Here is a 16,965-nt window from a genome sequence, read left to right on the forward strand (position 1 = left end):
ACGGAAGGATGGATGAAAGGTAATTCTTGCTGTTAGCAATTTTCCAGTGCTCTATGATATGGATATGGTAAATCCAGCGGCAGCTCTTGCACCAGCCGGTGGTACTCGCCGTGCTGACTCCGAGATTTAATGGTTTTGTGGCCCAGACAGACGGGCGTTTGCGTTTTCGCCGCAGATAAACAGCCGCTATGGCAAAGAGCACATTTGACTTCTTTGCCACTGCCTGCTGCATTACGGTTGCGAGATAGATTCACAGATCCCTGGCAAAGCACAAGCCGTGCATCGGCTTCGGCACAAGAAAGACCGGTGAAAAATAAGTATAGCCTAACGAAATGGTTTATATAAAAATAAAACCTGCAACACTTTCATACATTTATACTCCTAGTCAGTGATATGAAGTCAACAATAGTTTATTGCCAGTTTATCGCTTGCCTTGCATTTTTTAAAACTGGCTTAGGTGGTCCCATGTGAGAAATGAACTCACTGACTAAAGTATTAGCAATTAGTGTTGGTTCAAAGAATGAAATATGACTGCCCTCTACTGATCATGTCTCTCACCGCTTAATGACGCGTCACACCGTGTGATGTCACAGGATCTGTTTCCCTTTGACGCACATTCTCAAAGGCCGCATCTGTAAAGCAGTATATTTATATGTGTGTACACTCTCTCTTTACTCTCATTTCCTTTTGGCCTGATCAACCAGTCATTGTCTTGCAATCAATATAATGAATCAAGATCAGTTTTATTGTGATTTAAAAAAAAATCGATATATGGATTGTTCAAATGAAGATTGCAGTTAATCTGAAAATGTTTTTTTACCCAGCCTTACTTGTGTCTAAAAAGGTGCAGATGCTCATACAAATATTTACACATGTTAAGTTTGCTGAAAATAAAAGCAGTTGAAAGTGAGAGGACGTTTCTTTTTTGCTGCGTTTACTTCATCTTAAAATTAAATGTAAATCAACAAGCATATGGTTCCAGATCTCCACATACTTTTGGTCATATATGCCCTGATTAACTAAAGGTTTGCATGTATAAAAACAGATGCAAACTTGATGGCACGCACAAAAAAGGCCTGAGCTTGCAGAGTCTTCTGAGGATTGCATCTTTTTGGAGGGTGTGTCCAACAGATTTGAACTTGTAGCTACTTACGCAGTTTTTCTTAATAAATCGGCCGCAATGCGGCCACAACATGCACACGCAATTTGATAGATTGCACAAGCAAAGTGTGTACATAAGTGTACATAAAGGCCGATTTACTTGAGGTTTGACGCAGAAGTCAAACCTACGCCGTAGCCTGATGTGTACCTCTTCAAAAATGTAACTGTGCGTTGCGCAGACCACAACAGCTTTGACTGGTGCACTTTGTAACCAGAAGCCAGGATGATGACAACGATATCTGAGGGAACGTCACATTATTTTAATATCTATGCATCATATCACATTGTATTTGGACTCGGGACCATTAAAGCAATCGCCTCATTTGGGAGCATCTGCTGTTTTTATGTTCTGTTTGTTTCATGATGTTACAAGCGAAATAGGACAAAAGAAATCTATTTACAATTTAAAAACTCAAAGCTTTTTTTTTTTCTGGGCTTTTACTTGATATTAATTTGATATGTTAGTGAAATAATATTTCTTGTATTCTATTCACAAACTTTCTGATCTGTACAATGATTTGACCATAAGTTTGACAGTATTGTGTACATTAATAATCATATTTTATAAGTTATGGAAATGGTACACATCTAATATGTCATCAAATTAAAAAGTACCTTTTGGTAAGAGTTTCACTTTCAACTTGTTTTTAATGCTACAATAATTTATTAAATACTTTTGAATAAACAAATGATGTTGCTTTTTTAATGAATGTATAATGAGCATTATGACTGTGTAGCCAACTCGTAGAAAGACACCGACACCAACGCAGAACTATAAATGCAGACCAACACGTTGCCCAGTACTTGGAGACTATGCCGTAGGTTTGACACTGAACCATAAATCAGCTTTTAGAGTCACATTATTTTTGTACAATTCTGTTTAAACTGTACTATGTTGCAGTTCCCAATAAACATTACTGGCCAGCTGGTGTGGAACATTTTATTTACTCACCAAAGCCAGTTTTGTACTCATTTGGCACTCTGTGATTGTTGATTTTGGACCGTGCGTTCTTCAGCAATGGTCTTGCAGCTCTTTAGAATCTATATTTTCTTTGGTCTTCATCAGCAGCCTCTACCAATGTTTCTCTACCAAAGGTTTTGGCTTACTAAATGAGGTAGCCTTGGGACAGCTCCATTTCATAATGCCATCATATCCTATTCCCTGGTGTTAATGGGAAATTAAGCAGCTGTTTAGTGTTATCACAGTGGTCATGAATAGAACAGCCTGCATTCATAACGCCGGGAGATGCAGCATCTTTAAATTTCCATTATGACTGCCTCGTTCACTCGTGAAATATCATTTTGTGCATTGCAATCTGTTGTTGTTCATCGTTAGCGTGGTTTGCTTACACTTGAAGTGAGAGATTTCAACAAACCTTTAACATTTAAACTTATTGTATTAAACTTCATAAATTGTTCTACATTGTTTGTGCTATAAACACTGATTTCTAGAAAACCGTTTGGCCTGTTTAAGAGAGTTATTACTTTTCTAAGCGTTCAGAATACAGTTTCGCCTGCCGATTATAAATAGACTTGCATTGAAGGAGGAATCAAAGTCATGTTCAGTTCACGTTGGGTCATTTTTGTTTAATGGGAAACAAACAAACACACACAGTCCGCCTTTCCCTTCACTTCCTCATAGGCTGGAAATAGTAGATGAAGTGCAGTCTGACATGTCTGTTTCCCAGTAGCATCAGCTTTTCAGCTGTCTGAGAGAAAGTTTGAATTACATTGATTTTGTCATATCTCTGTTGGAAGGCTAATTACATCTCAGGAAATTGGTCTCTTGTGTGGGCTGTTTTTACATCAGGAAGGTTATAAAAAGCTAATTCACTTTGAGAAAATAACAGTTAAGAAGAGGGTTATAACTGTTGAAGGACATTTTTGTTGTTTGCAAAATTTACCTTGTGTCATAATTGCCTCTCGAGATCCCTAATCCAAACTTCTGGGCTTTGATGAGATCCTTCAATGCAAAGTTTATAATTGAAAGCCACATTCATCAGAAGTCCTGGAAAATCTGACACAGACCCTTAGATGATGTCATATTTAGGTAAGAATTTTAGATTCATCTTAAAGCCCAACGGTCTTTTAAGATGCCTGTGAACAGTTGTAGATGGTTATAAACGTGTCAGTTTTTACAATTGTTTACTTCCATGAAATGTGTCAGGATCCAGCACTCCTGCTGGACGTAATTCAGCCTTAATACAGAGCAGAAGTGAAAACTTCTGTAATGATGAATTTTCTTTTTTGGATGAACTATGTCTATAATGCTGAAACAATATATACACTTTCACCCAAGAATACCGCTACTTATCTAACACCAGTGAGAAGATGTTTACTAAGTGATATGTAAAATGGACTAAAGATCATAGAAGGAAGAGAGGCATGCCATTATGACCACTCACAATATGGTCTAATAGCATTAAATCTAATGTAAACATGTCCAGGTCATACTTCACCCTAAAGTCAAAAGAAAAAACGTGATTTAAGAAATTACATAAAGATTTTTTTTTAATCATTCTGATATTATTTTCATGATATTTAAAGATATTTTTTTTAATGGAAAGGTATGCAAAAAAAGTTCCTTCGCCCTGAAAGATATTATTGAAATAAGTGAACCCTAACCATGAGGTATCTCACCAATCTCTGTGACAGCACTAGCCCTCTTTAAACAGCAAACAAAAATGTGTCTGCGGGCCGCGGCCTCTGACGTTTTCGGCCAGTCAGTCATTTTGCGCATTGTAGTCGCACCTAACCCGAACGGCCAATTTAAGTATTACAATCATTTTTATCAATTTAAGTACTTATAAATAGTCAAATAAAGTTGTGCAGTTCAGAGCATCACAAATGTGAGGTATTGCTTAGGTATAGTACAATTATTATTATTATTATGTAGTAGTAGTAGTAGTAGTAATACAGTGAATATTACATAACTTAGTCATGTATTTCTGTCATGCTTTTATTTTGACAAAGCTTCTATTTTGTAGTGTTTCTGTGTTATGAAAGTAGCTTTTCAGTCCAGAAAACCTGGTCGCTACAAGTCAAAGTGATTACTAAACTGCAAAAAGCTGCTGTTTAATTAAATAAGTATGTAGTCCATATGTGCCTTGTGCTAAACAGTGAATTAGCACTCTGTTTATTGTCATCTGCTACAAACAGGGCGCTTGATGCTCATGATGGTGTTTTCCCTGTATGAGCTTTAAAAAGTACGAGCAGCTGGCATCGGAAAAACACTGTCTCTACACATCACGAGTGCTCACATTTGAAGAGCACAGCACATGCAAACTATACATTTATCATTAAATTGCAGCCTTTGCGGTTTAATAATCTCAATAGGACATATCATGAGTTTATTTTTTGCGCTGAATATTTACGTAATGACATTCATACGTGGGATCGGTTTTTGGTATCAGAGCATGAGTATATATACATGAGTGTGGTATCGGAGCCTGTTCAGATACCAGTATTGTAATGTTGTAATCAAAGTGCTGTACAATAAGAAAAACATTAATATCAAGATTAAATCGAATTTCCAAAGTGTTAAAAGAACAAACAATAAAACATTTAAAACATACATATTTAAACCCTGCAAATCTCAAACAATATCATAGTCTAGAGAGAAAAAAATGTGTCTTCAAACTTGATTTAAATATAGCCAATGAGGAAGAAGACCTAACAACAAATGGAAGTGCATCCCACAATCCCTAAAGCTACCAATTATATTGATTGTTTATTAAAAAGGGCAGTTTCAGAGCAAATGTGGGCAAATGTGACATTCAATCAGTATGCATATTAATATCCATTGCATGTGAAATACAGCTTATAAATGCCAAACCTGCCAGTCACAGTCAAGCAGTTGTTATTGTAACAAACGACATTGTAAAGTGAACAGTTAAACTACCTTCTAAAGAACAGCACCTGTGCTCGACTGACTCTGTCTCAGTCAACCGAGACTCCTAGTTGTTTGTGTTCAATTTGTTTTTCCATAGAGAAATGCTGCATGAGACATATATGGATTTCATGATGTCAAACACCAGTATCTGATCTTTAAAACTCAACACAATAATTAGTGAGGGATCATATTATGGACATATATATTTGGCTTGAGAGTGATTTATGATTGCACTGATATACATGAACTACATACTTATAATAAGATATGCAATGCACTTTTGGGTATAGTTAGAAAGAGAATATTGTGTATTGGGCGATTCTCACAATTTAAAATAACTTGAAAATTTCCTGGTCCTATTAACCCTAAATCAGTGCAAAAAATAATGTTTACACTATACTGCTTTTGCAGGAGAGCAATATACTATTAACTTCATTCAAATGTATTCATAAATATTAATAGCTTTATTCATTTTATCTGCTGTGTTAAAATTGGATGTTGCTTGTGTTATAATGCATTATACTCTAAAGTACAACTATGAATAGTGGAAGTCTTTAATGTACTTTAACTACAGTTAGAATTATTTATGAGAAGTTATAACTTATTATAAGGTGTATTATGAGACATTATGAATGCAGTATAATGTATTTATAATGCCTTTACAATGCATTAAAAATATAGGCTTCATAGAAAGTGTTACCAATTAGTTTTTTATAATATAATATAATGTAATATTATATAATATTACGGGTTTCTGGCTTCCAAAAAAACAAACAGTTTAAATGAAAATTTGACCAAGATAATTTTTTAATTATTACAGAAATGTTTATATTATATATAATAATAATTTTATATATATATATATATATATATATATATATATATATATATATATATATATATATATATATATATATATATATATATATATATATATATATGTTCCAAAAAAAACAGTTTAAATGTAAATTGACCAAGACTAAAGTTTTAGTATTTTATTTATAAGTACTATAGACATATTTGGAGTAATTGGATGCTGGTCATTTTAAGTTTTTAAAGTCTTAAAGCAAAGTATATATGCCTTTTATTATATGATTCCAAGTTCGAAATAAATAAATGGATTCTTAATGTGTATATGTATTAAACACAGAAGTATGACAATTTATGTATTTATCGTAAAGTCCTAAAACAGACAATTCAATTGTCAATCACAATTATTTGTATGACAGCCACTCCTCAAATTTCATAATCGTGACAGCCCTCATCTCCATTTTAACACTCTTGTACTCAAAAGTCATGAGACAAGGAAGGATTGTGAAACGAATATAATGTCTTTATTGACAAATAAACTTCCACACTCAGCCCTGTTGTGTCTGTCTCAGAGACCGATAGAGAGTCATGTCACATGCATTGAAATCAAACCTAATCAGGTTAGCTGTGGCAGCAATAGCCGTAGATTGAGAGAGTGAAAAGTTTTCCAGCTAAGTTTCAGATTTTGGCAGAGGATGCATAAGTGTTTGGATCTGTGCTGGTCGAGACCTATGTAATGCAGAGTTTCTGATCGATTATCCCGCTTTATCCCATACGATTACTGGCATTCGGAGAGTTCTGCCTGGAAGTGAATCCATTCTATATAGAGCTTCATTAATACAACTGAAACAATACACACACACACACTCACGATCCTGTCCATTAGTAACAGTAGAATGTGTGACTTTATGCACTGTTTTAAGACGAATGTTGATGTCTTCTATTTTAAAACCCTACTTTTGTAAAAGGCCAAAACACTAATATACTCCCTCAGCCACTTTATTAGGACCACCTGTACACCTACTTATTAATGCGATTATCTAATCAGCCAATCATGTGGCAGCAGTGCAGTGTATAAAAATCATGCAGATACGGGTCAGGAGCTTCAATTAATGTTCACTTCAACCATCAGAATGGGAAACAAATGTTGGAAATAATGGACCGTGGCATGATTGTTGGTGCCAGACGGGCTGGTTTGAGTATTTCTGTAACTGCTTATCTCCTGGGATTTTCACACACAACAGTCTCTAGAATTTACTCAGAATGGTGTTAAAAGCAAAACACAGTAAAAAAATGTCCCCATTTATTTCTTCCTTAGACGTTTTTTAAAATCCTTCAAAAAAGAGCCTCAACCCAAACCAAGCAGTTCTGAGGTGAATCACAACATCTCAAACTTTGTTTTGAGGCAAACGGTGTTTGAAAATCTTACTTAAAGACAAAGATACAAGGCTTTGTACTTACTATCTTTCACGAGGCTAAAACCTACAATCCCATGAAGCATTGTGAATGATGTAATTGCATAAAAAAACAATTGATTTTAGGTTGATTATACATTTGAAAAACAAAATATTTTGTTCATGGCAAAATATTTAGATATGTACAAATAGATAAGTAGTTTAAGGTGAAGAGACGCCGACTTGATTACATCATTCACAGTCAGTGGGCGGTCCCTCCGAGGCACCTTTCGCAGGCTTGGTTGTCCGCTGTTCTCTCATTGGTGAAGCTTTCTCTGCTGCACCATGGGTAATGTAGTTGTTTACCATGTTATACTGAATATTCACAATAAATTCATAATGATTTTGCTGCTGCATTGAAATTATTGATTTTATTGGGTTTTATTTCACCATTATTTCACCAGTTTTCTAAAGTGCATGCCATTGCATTAGTTTCTCAATCTTTCCTTGTCTTGTGACTTGAAAGTATGAGAGCATTTAGACCGATGTTTTAACTGTAATTTAAACTTCAGCAGCAAAAATGGTGTTCAAGTTTGCAAGTTGATTCATTTCCATTAATCAGTTTAAACTATCCTTTTCAATGAGTTGATGCATAACATTGATTTTAAGAAAAAATTTGAATAAATGAAAGTGCAATATTAACTATTCTATTAAGTGTTAACCAGAATTGTTAAATTCCCATTCCTAGACTTTTGCTTCAATCACTGATTGTTTGTTTGAGCAAATATTTCTGAATGAATGTTGCACAGTCGCTCGCTGGTGTGTGTCTATGCAGATCCAAGAATGCTCACGCTCATAGAGTGAAGGTCTCTCTCTCCCCCTCTCATTCACCCATCTCTCTCTCTCTCTCTCTCTCTCTCTCTCTCTCAGATCTGGCCAGTGCTGGCCCCTCCTCCGCCACTCAGGAGTTGATGACACGCTTGGGGTTCTTACTGGGCGAAAGCATCCCGGGCTCCGCGCGCATACCTATGGAAGACAAGAATGAAAAAAAGGTATTTTTTTTTTTCCCTGTACTGCAGCTCCTTCAAGAGAGAAAGAAAGAGAGAGACTCAGCAAATGCAAGAATGCAAGAATGCAAGGTTCAGAGGTAGACGAGGAGTGATAGAAACGGAGGAAACATGTTCTCTGTTAATGGGATTTAATGTTGACTGGAGCGGCTCCCGTCTGTCAGTGTGAGATGCATTGAAGAGCATGTCAGAGGTGGCGTGTGTCTGTGTACGATTACAGTAAGTCATTGGCGTTCAGTCCAAACCGCTGCAGTGTCGATTTGTTATGAATTTTAAGAAACTTAAGTGAGTCAGAGGAGCACGTTGATTGAATCCTGTAGGCTCAGTACAAGTTAGCTCTGTCAACAGCATGTCTCCAGAAAAAAACATTAATCACAGAAATGAATTTCAACTCATTCTTCGGTTTATTTATAAAGGAAAATCACAGGAAAGTCTAGTGTATAGTTGTCTAAGTATGCTCTTATGATCGCGAGTCCATACAGATGCATTCAATGGATGAGCGGATGACGTCCAAAGACGTGGACTGTCCGTGTGTCTAGAAAAATTGGGTAATAAAGTGCCCGACATGGTCTTCTTCTGTTTTAGCCCATCCGCCTTAAGGTTCGACATGTTTATTTTTTGAGCGATTAGGTTTTCTAAATCGTCTTGGTACTACATTTACAGGTGGATGGACTTTTGGTTATGCGTTGCCAATGTAATTGTTGCGAGTTTGCTCCAGGTAAACGGTGCTTTACGAAAATGTTAATCTCTTATTGGAATCCTTGTTTGTTTTGCAAAAGTAATCAGCTTTACATTTTCATGACAACAAAGTTGAAAAATTGGATGTGACTTTACACAGACAAGTTTAGCGGTTTTATTACGCTAGGCTCTAGAGAACCACCGAAACAACATTTATGTGCCTACTCCATTAATTCATTATTTGGAACAACACCTTCATGATACTGATAGTTTGGACGTTCTCCCTTTTTTATGCCACCTTGCTTCAAATCACTGAATTTTAGGGGTGTAACGATTCTCTCATCACACGATTCGGTTCAGTTCACGATACTGAACTCAAGGTTTGGTTCGCGATTCTTTAAACTGTTAAATTTCATTTAAATTTAAGCTAAAAGAACTGTTCTTAAAAGTGCTAAATGATCCATCAGAGATGTACTGGAACAAAAATAATTCTGCTTACTGAACAAATGGAATTATGTTTCTGGGGCGGCTATGGCCCAGGTGGTAGAGCGGGTCGGCCGCTAATCGCAGGGTTGGCGGTTCGATTCCCGGCTCACACGTCTCCACATGCCGAAGTGTCTTTGGGCAAGACACTGAACCCCAAGTTGCTCCCAATGCAACCTAGCGACTTGCATAGCAGCTCTGCCGTCATTGGTGTGTGAATGGGACGCAGTGTAAAGCACTTTGGACCACTAAGGTTAAAAAGGCGCAATATAAGTGCAGCCCATTTACCATTTATTTACCATGTTAGATACATATGATGCTTACACACTACATTTAAAATTGTATTGTTCAAAAATAATATTCTCTGATTGCATTTAAATATTCTTTTCAAAAATACATATTCAATGGAAATGCGTGCTTATCCAGTTAAATATGAAATAATTAACTGATGAAATCAAACCAGACAGGACATTTTACATTAGATTATATTCTAAATGATTATAAATATATTATACTAAGTGCTGTCAGTCGATTACAATTTGTAATCGCGATTAATCAAATAACTTTTTGTAGTTAATCGTGAATAATCGCAGGTTGTAAAAGTGCTTAAAATGTATACGATATATATATATATATATATATTTATTTATTTATTTTCTTGTCAAAAGTAATTTATTTCCATCTTAGGAAAGAAAACAAAACAATTTGTAACAATATAATGCTTTATTAACATTTTCCAAACAAAACCTTCCACAATATCTTTCTATTGATGTAGCATGCATCAAAGACTTTCATGCATGCTACGAGCCTTTCATATGTCATATTGTCATTCATGTTGGGGTCAAGCTGGTGAAACTGTGATTAAACCCTTAAAATCCCAATGTAAACAGACTTTAAAATTTTAGATGATTAAAAACAACAATTTTCATAATTGTAGGACCTTAGAGAAACAAAATTATTTGAGTTTTGACAATTTGAGACTTTTTTCAAATTTGTGCGTGTATATAACATTTTAAATGGTTTGGCTCCTTCTGTACTCTGAAAACTGTAAGATCTACCAGATTATGATCTATAAGTGTTTGTGCCATTCTGCTTTTGGTGTATCGTCTTTCTCAGTGAAAGCAACTACTCATTGGATGCCTTATCAGAGGATATAAAAGGGTGTAAAACCTTAAATTGAAGCTAAATCTTTTTTTAAATCGACCCGTCTCTGTGAACATTGACATGGTTCTAGTTAAATTGACTCCTTAATAATTTTTCCCCCTTATTTGTTTATTTTTTGGGCCCTGATAAGATGTGTGTGTGTGTGCATGTATGTTTTATTGTATGTAGGCACTGTTTTTGTTATTTTATCATTTATGCTAGTGATGACCTGCCAGGGGACTGCGGATGAAAATTAGCCTTTAGCTAAATCCGGTACAGTGCGTAAAATGGAAACATTTATGTAAAAAATTGCACATGGTCCCTTTTCAAATAAAGAACTAAATAAATAAATATAAATAAATGCACTAAAATATCACCAATTCAAGTAACATTAAATATTTCCCAAAGTCTAAGTGGGAGTTTGACTAATTGAAAATGGTAGCCCCACATATGGTAGGTTTTATATTCATTACAATGGGCATTAAACCCCTTAAACTCTCATCCTCCACAATATTAATCTGGTGGTAGAATCTGCTTTGGTACAGCAATAGTGAAGCTGCGTTCATAATTCGCCTCAGGGCACCAGCGCCAGCGTCGAGTGCTGCTTTGAACTCCACATGAAAAGCGCTTGCAAACAAAAACGTCTCATTCTTGCGTTTTTGGTAAAAGTGCCTTACATACGTCATCTCACATCTTACACTGAAAAATACTTTATTTCTATCACAATCCCATCTGGACTTATTTTGGACATCAAATAGTGTTAAGAGGTCCTTTCTTCATCTTTCTATCACTGACAGGGAAGCACTGTGAGAGCGGAACAGTCGACTAGAATGTCTGTGGGACCGCCACTTTATGCTATTTTATGCTCCGGGGGGGGAAACATTACAAATCGATTTAAAAAAAAAAAAAATTTACATTAAACTTTTTTCATTAATCGTAATTAACATTACAAATCGATTTAAAAAAAAAAAAAATTTACATTAAACTTTTTTCATTAATCGTAATTAATTAAACTTTCAGTGTCCGCAGTTTCAGTCGAACTCATCGTACAACACCTGTGGCTGCCAGTGTGGAGTCGTATTTTACATTTATGCATTTGGCAGACGCTTTTATCCAAAGCGACTTACAGTGCACTTATTACAGGGACAATCCCCCCCCGGAGCAACCTGGAGTTAAGTGCCTTACTCAAGGACACAATGGTGGTGGCTGTGGGGATCAAACCAGCAACCTTCTGATTACCAATGTATTATACAGTGCACTTATATCAGATTTACATTTACATTTACATGTATGCATTTGGCAGACGCTTTTATCCAAAGCGACTTACAGTGCACTTATTACAGGGACAATCCCCCCTGAGCAACCTGGAGTTAAGTGTCTTACTCAAGGACACAATGGTGGTGGCCGTGGGGATCGAACCAGCGACCTTCTGATTAATAGTTATGTGCTTTAACGCCACCACCACTCCATTTTAGCGCTCCTTGTGTCCAGTGAAGTGATTTCCACATTACGTAGGCATAGGACGTTGTGCTTATTACATAGAACAGACACTAAAATAAAATAAAACATTCCCATCTCCTCGATGCGCATCATCACATTTTTGAACCGTGATGTATTGTGCCACGATAAACTGTTGCACCCCTTCTGATTATTAATTACACAACTTGTCAAAATAATGTTCTGTGCTAATTGACAGTATTAAGTGAACACTGTCACTAGATCTTAACTTGTTTTGAACCCGAAACATTCTTTAACTGGAGTATGTATGTGAGGTCCGGTCCAGAAATAGTTTCATGTCAGGTTCTCGTTTGGGGTTTGGTTGATAAGATAATTAGTATTAGAATTTTCCTCTGCTGGATGTTTTTCTATATTCCGGCAAAGCATCTGAAATGGAGCGTCAAACAAGGGTTTTGTTAAATAAATCATAATTGTTCAACACACTGATGACATATGGGTATTAATTTAAGTAGGATGCAACAAGGTGTCTTTGAATGTGTTGGGAGATATTCTTTTTAATGATGTGATTCGTGTTATGTGCTTGAGGATGCTGCCCAGAGGGATTCTGTGAAAAGTTAAGGTCTTTTAATCAGTTCCAAATGCTGTCTCTTGGAAGTTTGTTTTAAAGGGTACTTTCATTTTGTATTGTGACCTTGATTGACTCACAGCCCAAATATGACTCGGCTGAATGTCTGGGTCTTTTTTGAATGACTGTGTAAAGCAGTCAATGGAAAGGATGAGGCGAGAACCGGCGTGTCAATATAAATAATATTTTAATCTAAAACTTAAACAGAAGACAAACACACACATGATGGACACATTTACATTTACATTTACATGTATGCATTTGGCAGACGCTTTTATCCAAAGCGACTTACAGTGCACTTATTACAGGGACAATCCCCCCCGGAGCAACCTGGAGTTAAGTGCCTTCCTCAAGGACACAATGGTGGTGGCCGTGGGGTTAGAACCTATGATTATATAATTATATAATGACATTCTATGTCTGTGGGTGTAAATGTAACTGAATAACATTTGTTTTGATTCAACTAAGAAGTCAAAAGTTATAGCATTACAAAAATGATTTATCCTAGTGAACAAAAACATCTCAAAGTGTCCAAAAGCCTCTCCAAACAAATAAAACATAATAATTGTACATAAGAACTAATTACACATGCAAACACAACAATGACTGAAGGTTTGCATAGCATGCAGACATGATTTTAGTAATGAGATTTCACAGAATGAGTTTCATTCTGTGCCATTTGAGTCATCATTGAGTCTGTGTCATTTACATGGTACCATCTCCTGATGGCCATTCACATGTATTTCTTCCCAAATACAAATTATTTTATGCACCGATCTGAACCCAATCCGATTGGTTTGGCATTCCATGATGCTACATAATGTCTGATGATGTCATCTGACACAGGAACGCTAATGTGTTCTTAGCCAGATTGCAAGATGCCAGATAGCCAGATGCTGTGTGCACCTTGTATTTTGTGCTTTTGCCAATTATCTAATGATCTATGCATCCGATTACCTCATGTGTGGGCTCGTTTGAAAGATAATCGCCTCTTCAAATTAATGACATGTGCATGTGAGCAACACCCGTTCACATGAAACATGTATGTCAAAGACGTATACTTATTTTTTTGTCTGTGACATATGACAAATGGCAAATTTGATGAGTTTGATGTTTTTACTACCGTAATTTCCGGACTATAAGCCGCAACTTTTTTCCCAGGCTTTGAACCTCGCGGTTTATACAATGACGCGGCTTATATATGGATTTTTCCCGCTTTCAAATTTTATAAAAAATAATTAAAAAAAACATTCTGTGACGTGCTCAGTTTTTTGCCGGCGTGAAGCTTTCATTAGACCAATGAAATTGCCGAACAGGTTAAGGTCAAAACAACTTTTTTTGTTTACTGTTTAGATTAAATCGAGCGCGCTCAAACTTCCCATCATTCTGATTACGGTAGTCCTTTTTTTAACACCCTCACCATGGCAAAGACATGGAGAAACGCATATGATGCTGCTTTCAAGTTGAAGGCGATTGATCTGGCTGTTGGAAAAGGAAATAGAGCTGCTGCACGGGAGCTTGGTCTTAATGAGTCGATGATAAGATGTTGGAAACAGCAGCGTGAGGAATTGACTTCAGTGGTTTCAGTGCACAGGACGAGGAAGATAGTGACCAATGACTTTCTTGGTAGGCTACTGTTTACTGCAAATGTTTTATTACAAGCTGTGTGTGGCAGCAGGGGCGTGGTCAAGCGCCCGTCCGGGAGAGAAAAGCTGTAAGGGCGCTTACACCTGCGCTAAATTATGTCTAACACCGGTGTCTAATTTCAAGTGCCCTGCTTCACGTGTCCTTCTTGGGAAAACTGTCACACGGGCACCAGTGTGACAGTTTTCAGCAGGGCACTTGATGTTCCAGGTAAGGCTTTTAATGGCCACAGCAATGTTTACAATCAATTTTATAAAGTTTCTCAATTCTTCTATGTGCCAACACTAGACTGACGTGTGTCACTCTCTCAGCTCTGTGGCTGCTGCCTTTTTATGCCGCTCTCCCCATGCTTACTGAAATTAGACACCGGTGTTAGACATAATTTAGCTCAGGTGTAAGCGCCGTTACGGTACTTGCAATAATATGTGCCATGCAAACTCTTTAATAAATTATCAAAACGGAACACTTCTGATTTGTCTGCAAATTTCAAAACACTTGTTCAGTTTTGGTCATGCATTGTAAAGTAGAGCTTCTAAGCCAGGTGTTTTCAACAAGGACTGTACCCCCCCACCCCTAGTTTGGTATGCATGTGCACTACGGTTCATCAGATTATAAAGTCTAGCGATGTGTCAAATACACAGGCGAAGTTACAACCTCCGCTAATGCACCTGCATGACTCTGTAGGTGGACACGGCTCAATGGACAGAGCAGCATATTATCATATCACTACTTCAGCTATATTAAATTTGTCCTAGGCTACATTAATGGAGTGAGGGAATATAATACATATTTGTTACAACTTATAAATATTTATATTTTGGATTTATTGTTTTGCATGTGTTTAGAGTAGGCCTACTGTTTGTAATGACAAACAAATTTTGTTTTATAGAAATCATGTTACATCTTACCACAGTAGTGAAGATTCATGCTTCCATGTTTTTACCATAGACTGTAAAAAAAGATGGACGACGCCCCTTCGCTCTTTTCCATTGGTGAGAACTGAAGCCGCCAGTGTCCCGATATGGCGCTGACATCTTGGGACTTGAGTCTGCGCAGTTGCGATTTCGGGACCAGACCTGCGCAGTAGTGAGCAGGAAGTAAAGCCGCAAAATCAAGGCCCCGCCCTCACTCTCGCTGAATCAATCGCAAGCACATGCCCCCGCACTTTTGACTTTTGACTTATGATGGTGTGAAATAATTAATTATAGAAATTTAGATATTAAATTTAAAGCTCCAATCTCCTCAGTCCTCCGAAGATCCCGAAAAAAAGTCAGTTGGTGCTTCAGTGACTACTTCGCTCAGAGAACCTGTCAATCACAGCTGTCAATCATGATGTCACAGCACCGTTTTTATAGCATCAAATAACTAAAAACAAACTTATTTTGAAAACAAACACTTGAAATGACATCAACGTGATAGAAACGACAGTAAATGACAGAAACTATCTTTGGAAAAAAGATATGTGAAGTGTAATTTAATTGTTTAGTTGGTCTCACGTCCCGTTGAATAACATGGGGAGGCGGGGTTTATGACCTATACTAGGACCAGTCACCGGGGGGCGATCGAGATGTTTTGGCTTCACTTTTGAGGGCTTGTGCGACACACTTGGTTCTTACTATGGTCTTGTTACAAATACCACTGTTAAAACTATAAAAATAAATAAATACATTTCAGTTTTCAAATGCGAAGGGAAAATGCAAAATACAAAATTTGTTAGATGACAAAGAAATGTTTAAATCCTAAAAAACAAAAATAGTCCAAAATATTTTTAGACCTAGTGAGTGTACATCACCACGTGCCACACAGAGAGCGAGAACCACATTATAGTGACCACGAGGAGGTTACCCCACGTGATTCTACCCTCCCTAGCAATCGGGCCAGTTTGGTTGCTTAGGAGACCTGGCTGGAGTCACTCAGCACACCCTGTATTCTTACTCGCGACTCCAGGGACGATCAAATTATGTCACATAATTATGGGAGGCTGGGCTAAGGGAATGAAGTAGGGGGGCGTTCATTAAAAAAAACAACCAAAAAAAAACAAAACATTGAGAACCACTGTTCTAAGCTTTCAAATGATACCTATTTTGTGTTGGCCAAGATATATATAAAGTTATTACAGTTTTGACAATATTTTTTTTTTCTCACGGGCCCATTCAAGCTTAAAGGGTTAAATACATACATGATATTTTATGTATTTGCTCTAAAATGGCTTCAAAGATTGGTACTTTTTTTTAAATCAATTCAAATATCAAACAAATAGCTATTGTTGCAATTTCAAAATATTTAATGCAAGAAAAATATATCCTATTTATGCACTAGTATATACATTTCTAAGTATGTAAAGTGCCATACGGAGACTTCTACAAACGTTTTTGAGTGATGACGCAAATGAACTGACAACAATTTGGAATCAATGAATTGAAATCAGTTTAAACAGATACACACGAATGAACTGAACTAGCAAACTTTCTGTTTTTGCAACTGAAGTTTATATCAAGAGACTAGAATAATTAATGGCGGAGTTAAAAGCGCATTAAAGTCATAATGATATCTCAGTGTAGCTTAAATTCATATCGGCAGTAAAATAATTGTAAATATTTATAGACTGCC

At 36.6% G+C, this 16,965-nt stretch overlaps 1 protein-coding gene across 3 annotated transcripts in view; it reads left to right on the forward strand.

The window, feature by feature from the left end:
- The window catches only part of tanc1b (tetratricopeptide repeat, ankyrin repeat and coiled-coil containing 1b), a 198,813-nt gene that overhangs the window by 82,531 nt on the left and 99,317 nt on the right, over positions 1-16,965 (forward strand). For all 3 annotated transcript variants that reach the window (XM_052142050.1, XM_052142051.1, XM_052142052.1), the window contains exon 5: positions 8,188-8,309. In XM_052142050.1, coding sequence (XP_051998010.1) covers positions 8,188-8,309 — 122 coding nt within the window. The remainder of the gene's footprint in view (positions 1-8,187; positions 8,310-16,965) is intronic.

Source organism: Xyrauchen texanus, chromosome 14 (assembly GCF_025860055.1).
Source record: "Xyrauchen texanus isolate HMW12.3.18 chromosome 14, RBS_HiC_50CHRs, whole genome shotgun sequence".
In the NCBI taxonomy this organism is placed as follows: Eukaryota; Metazoa; Chordata; class Actinopteri; order Cypriniformes; family Catostomidae; genus Xyrauchen; species Xyrauchen texanus.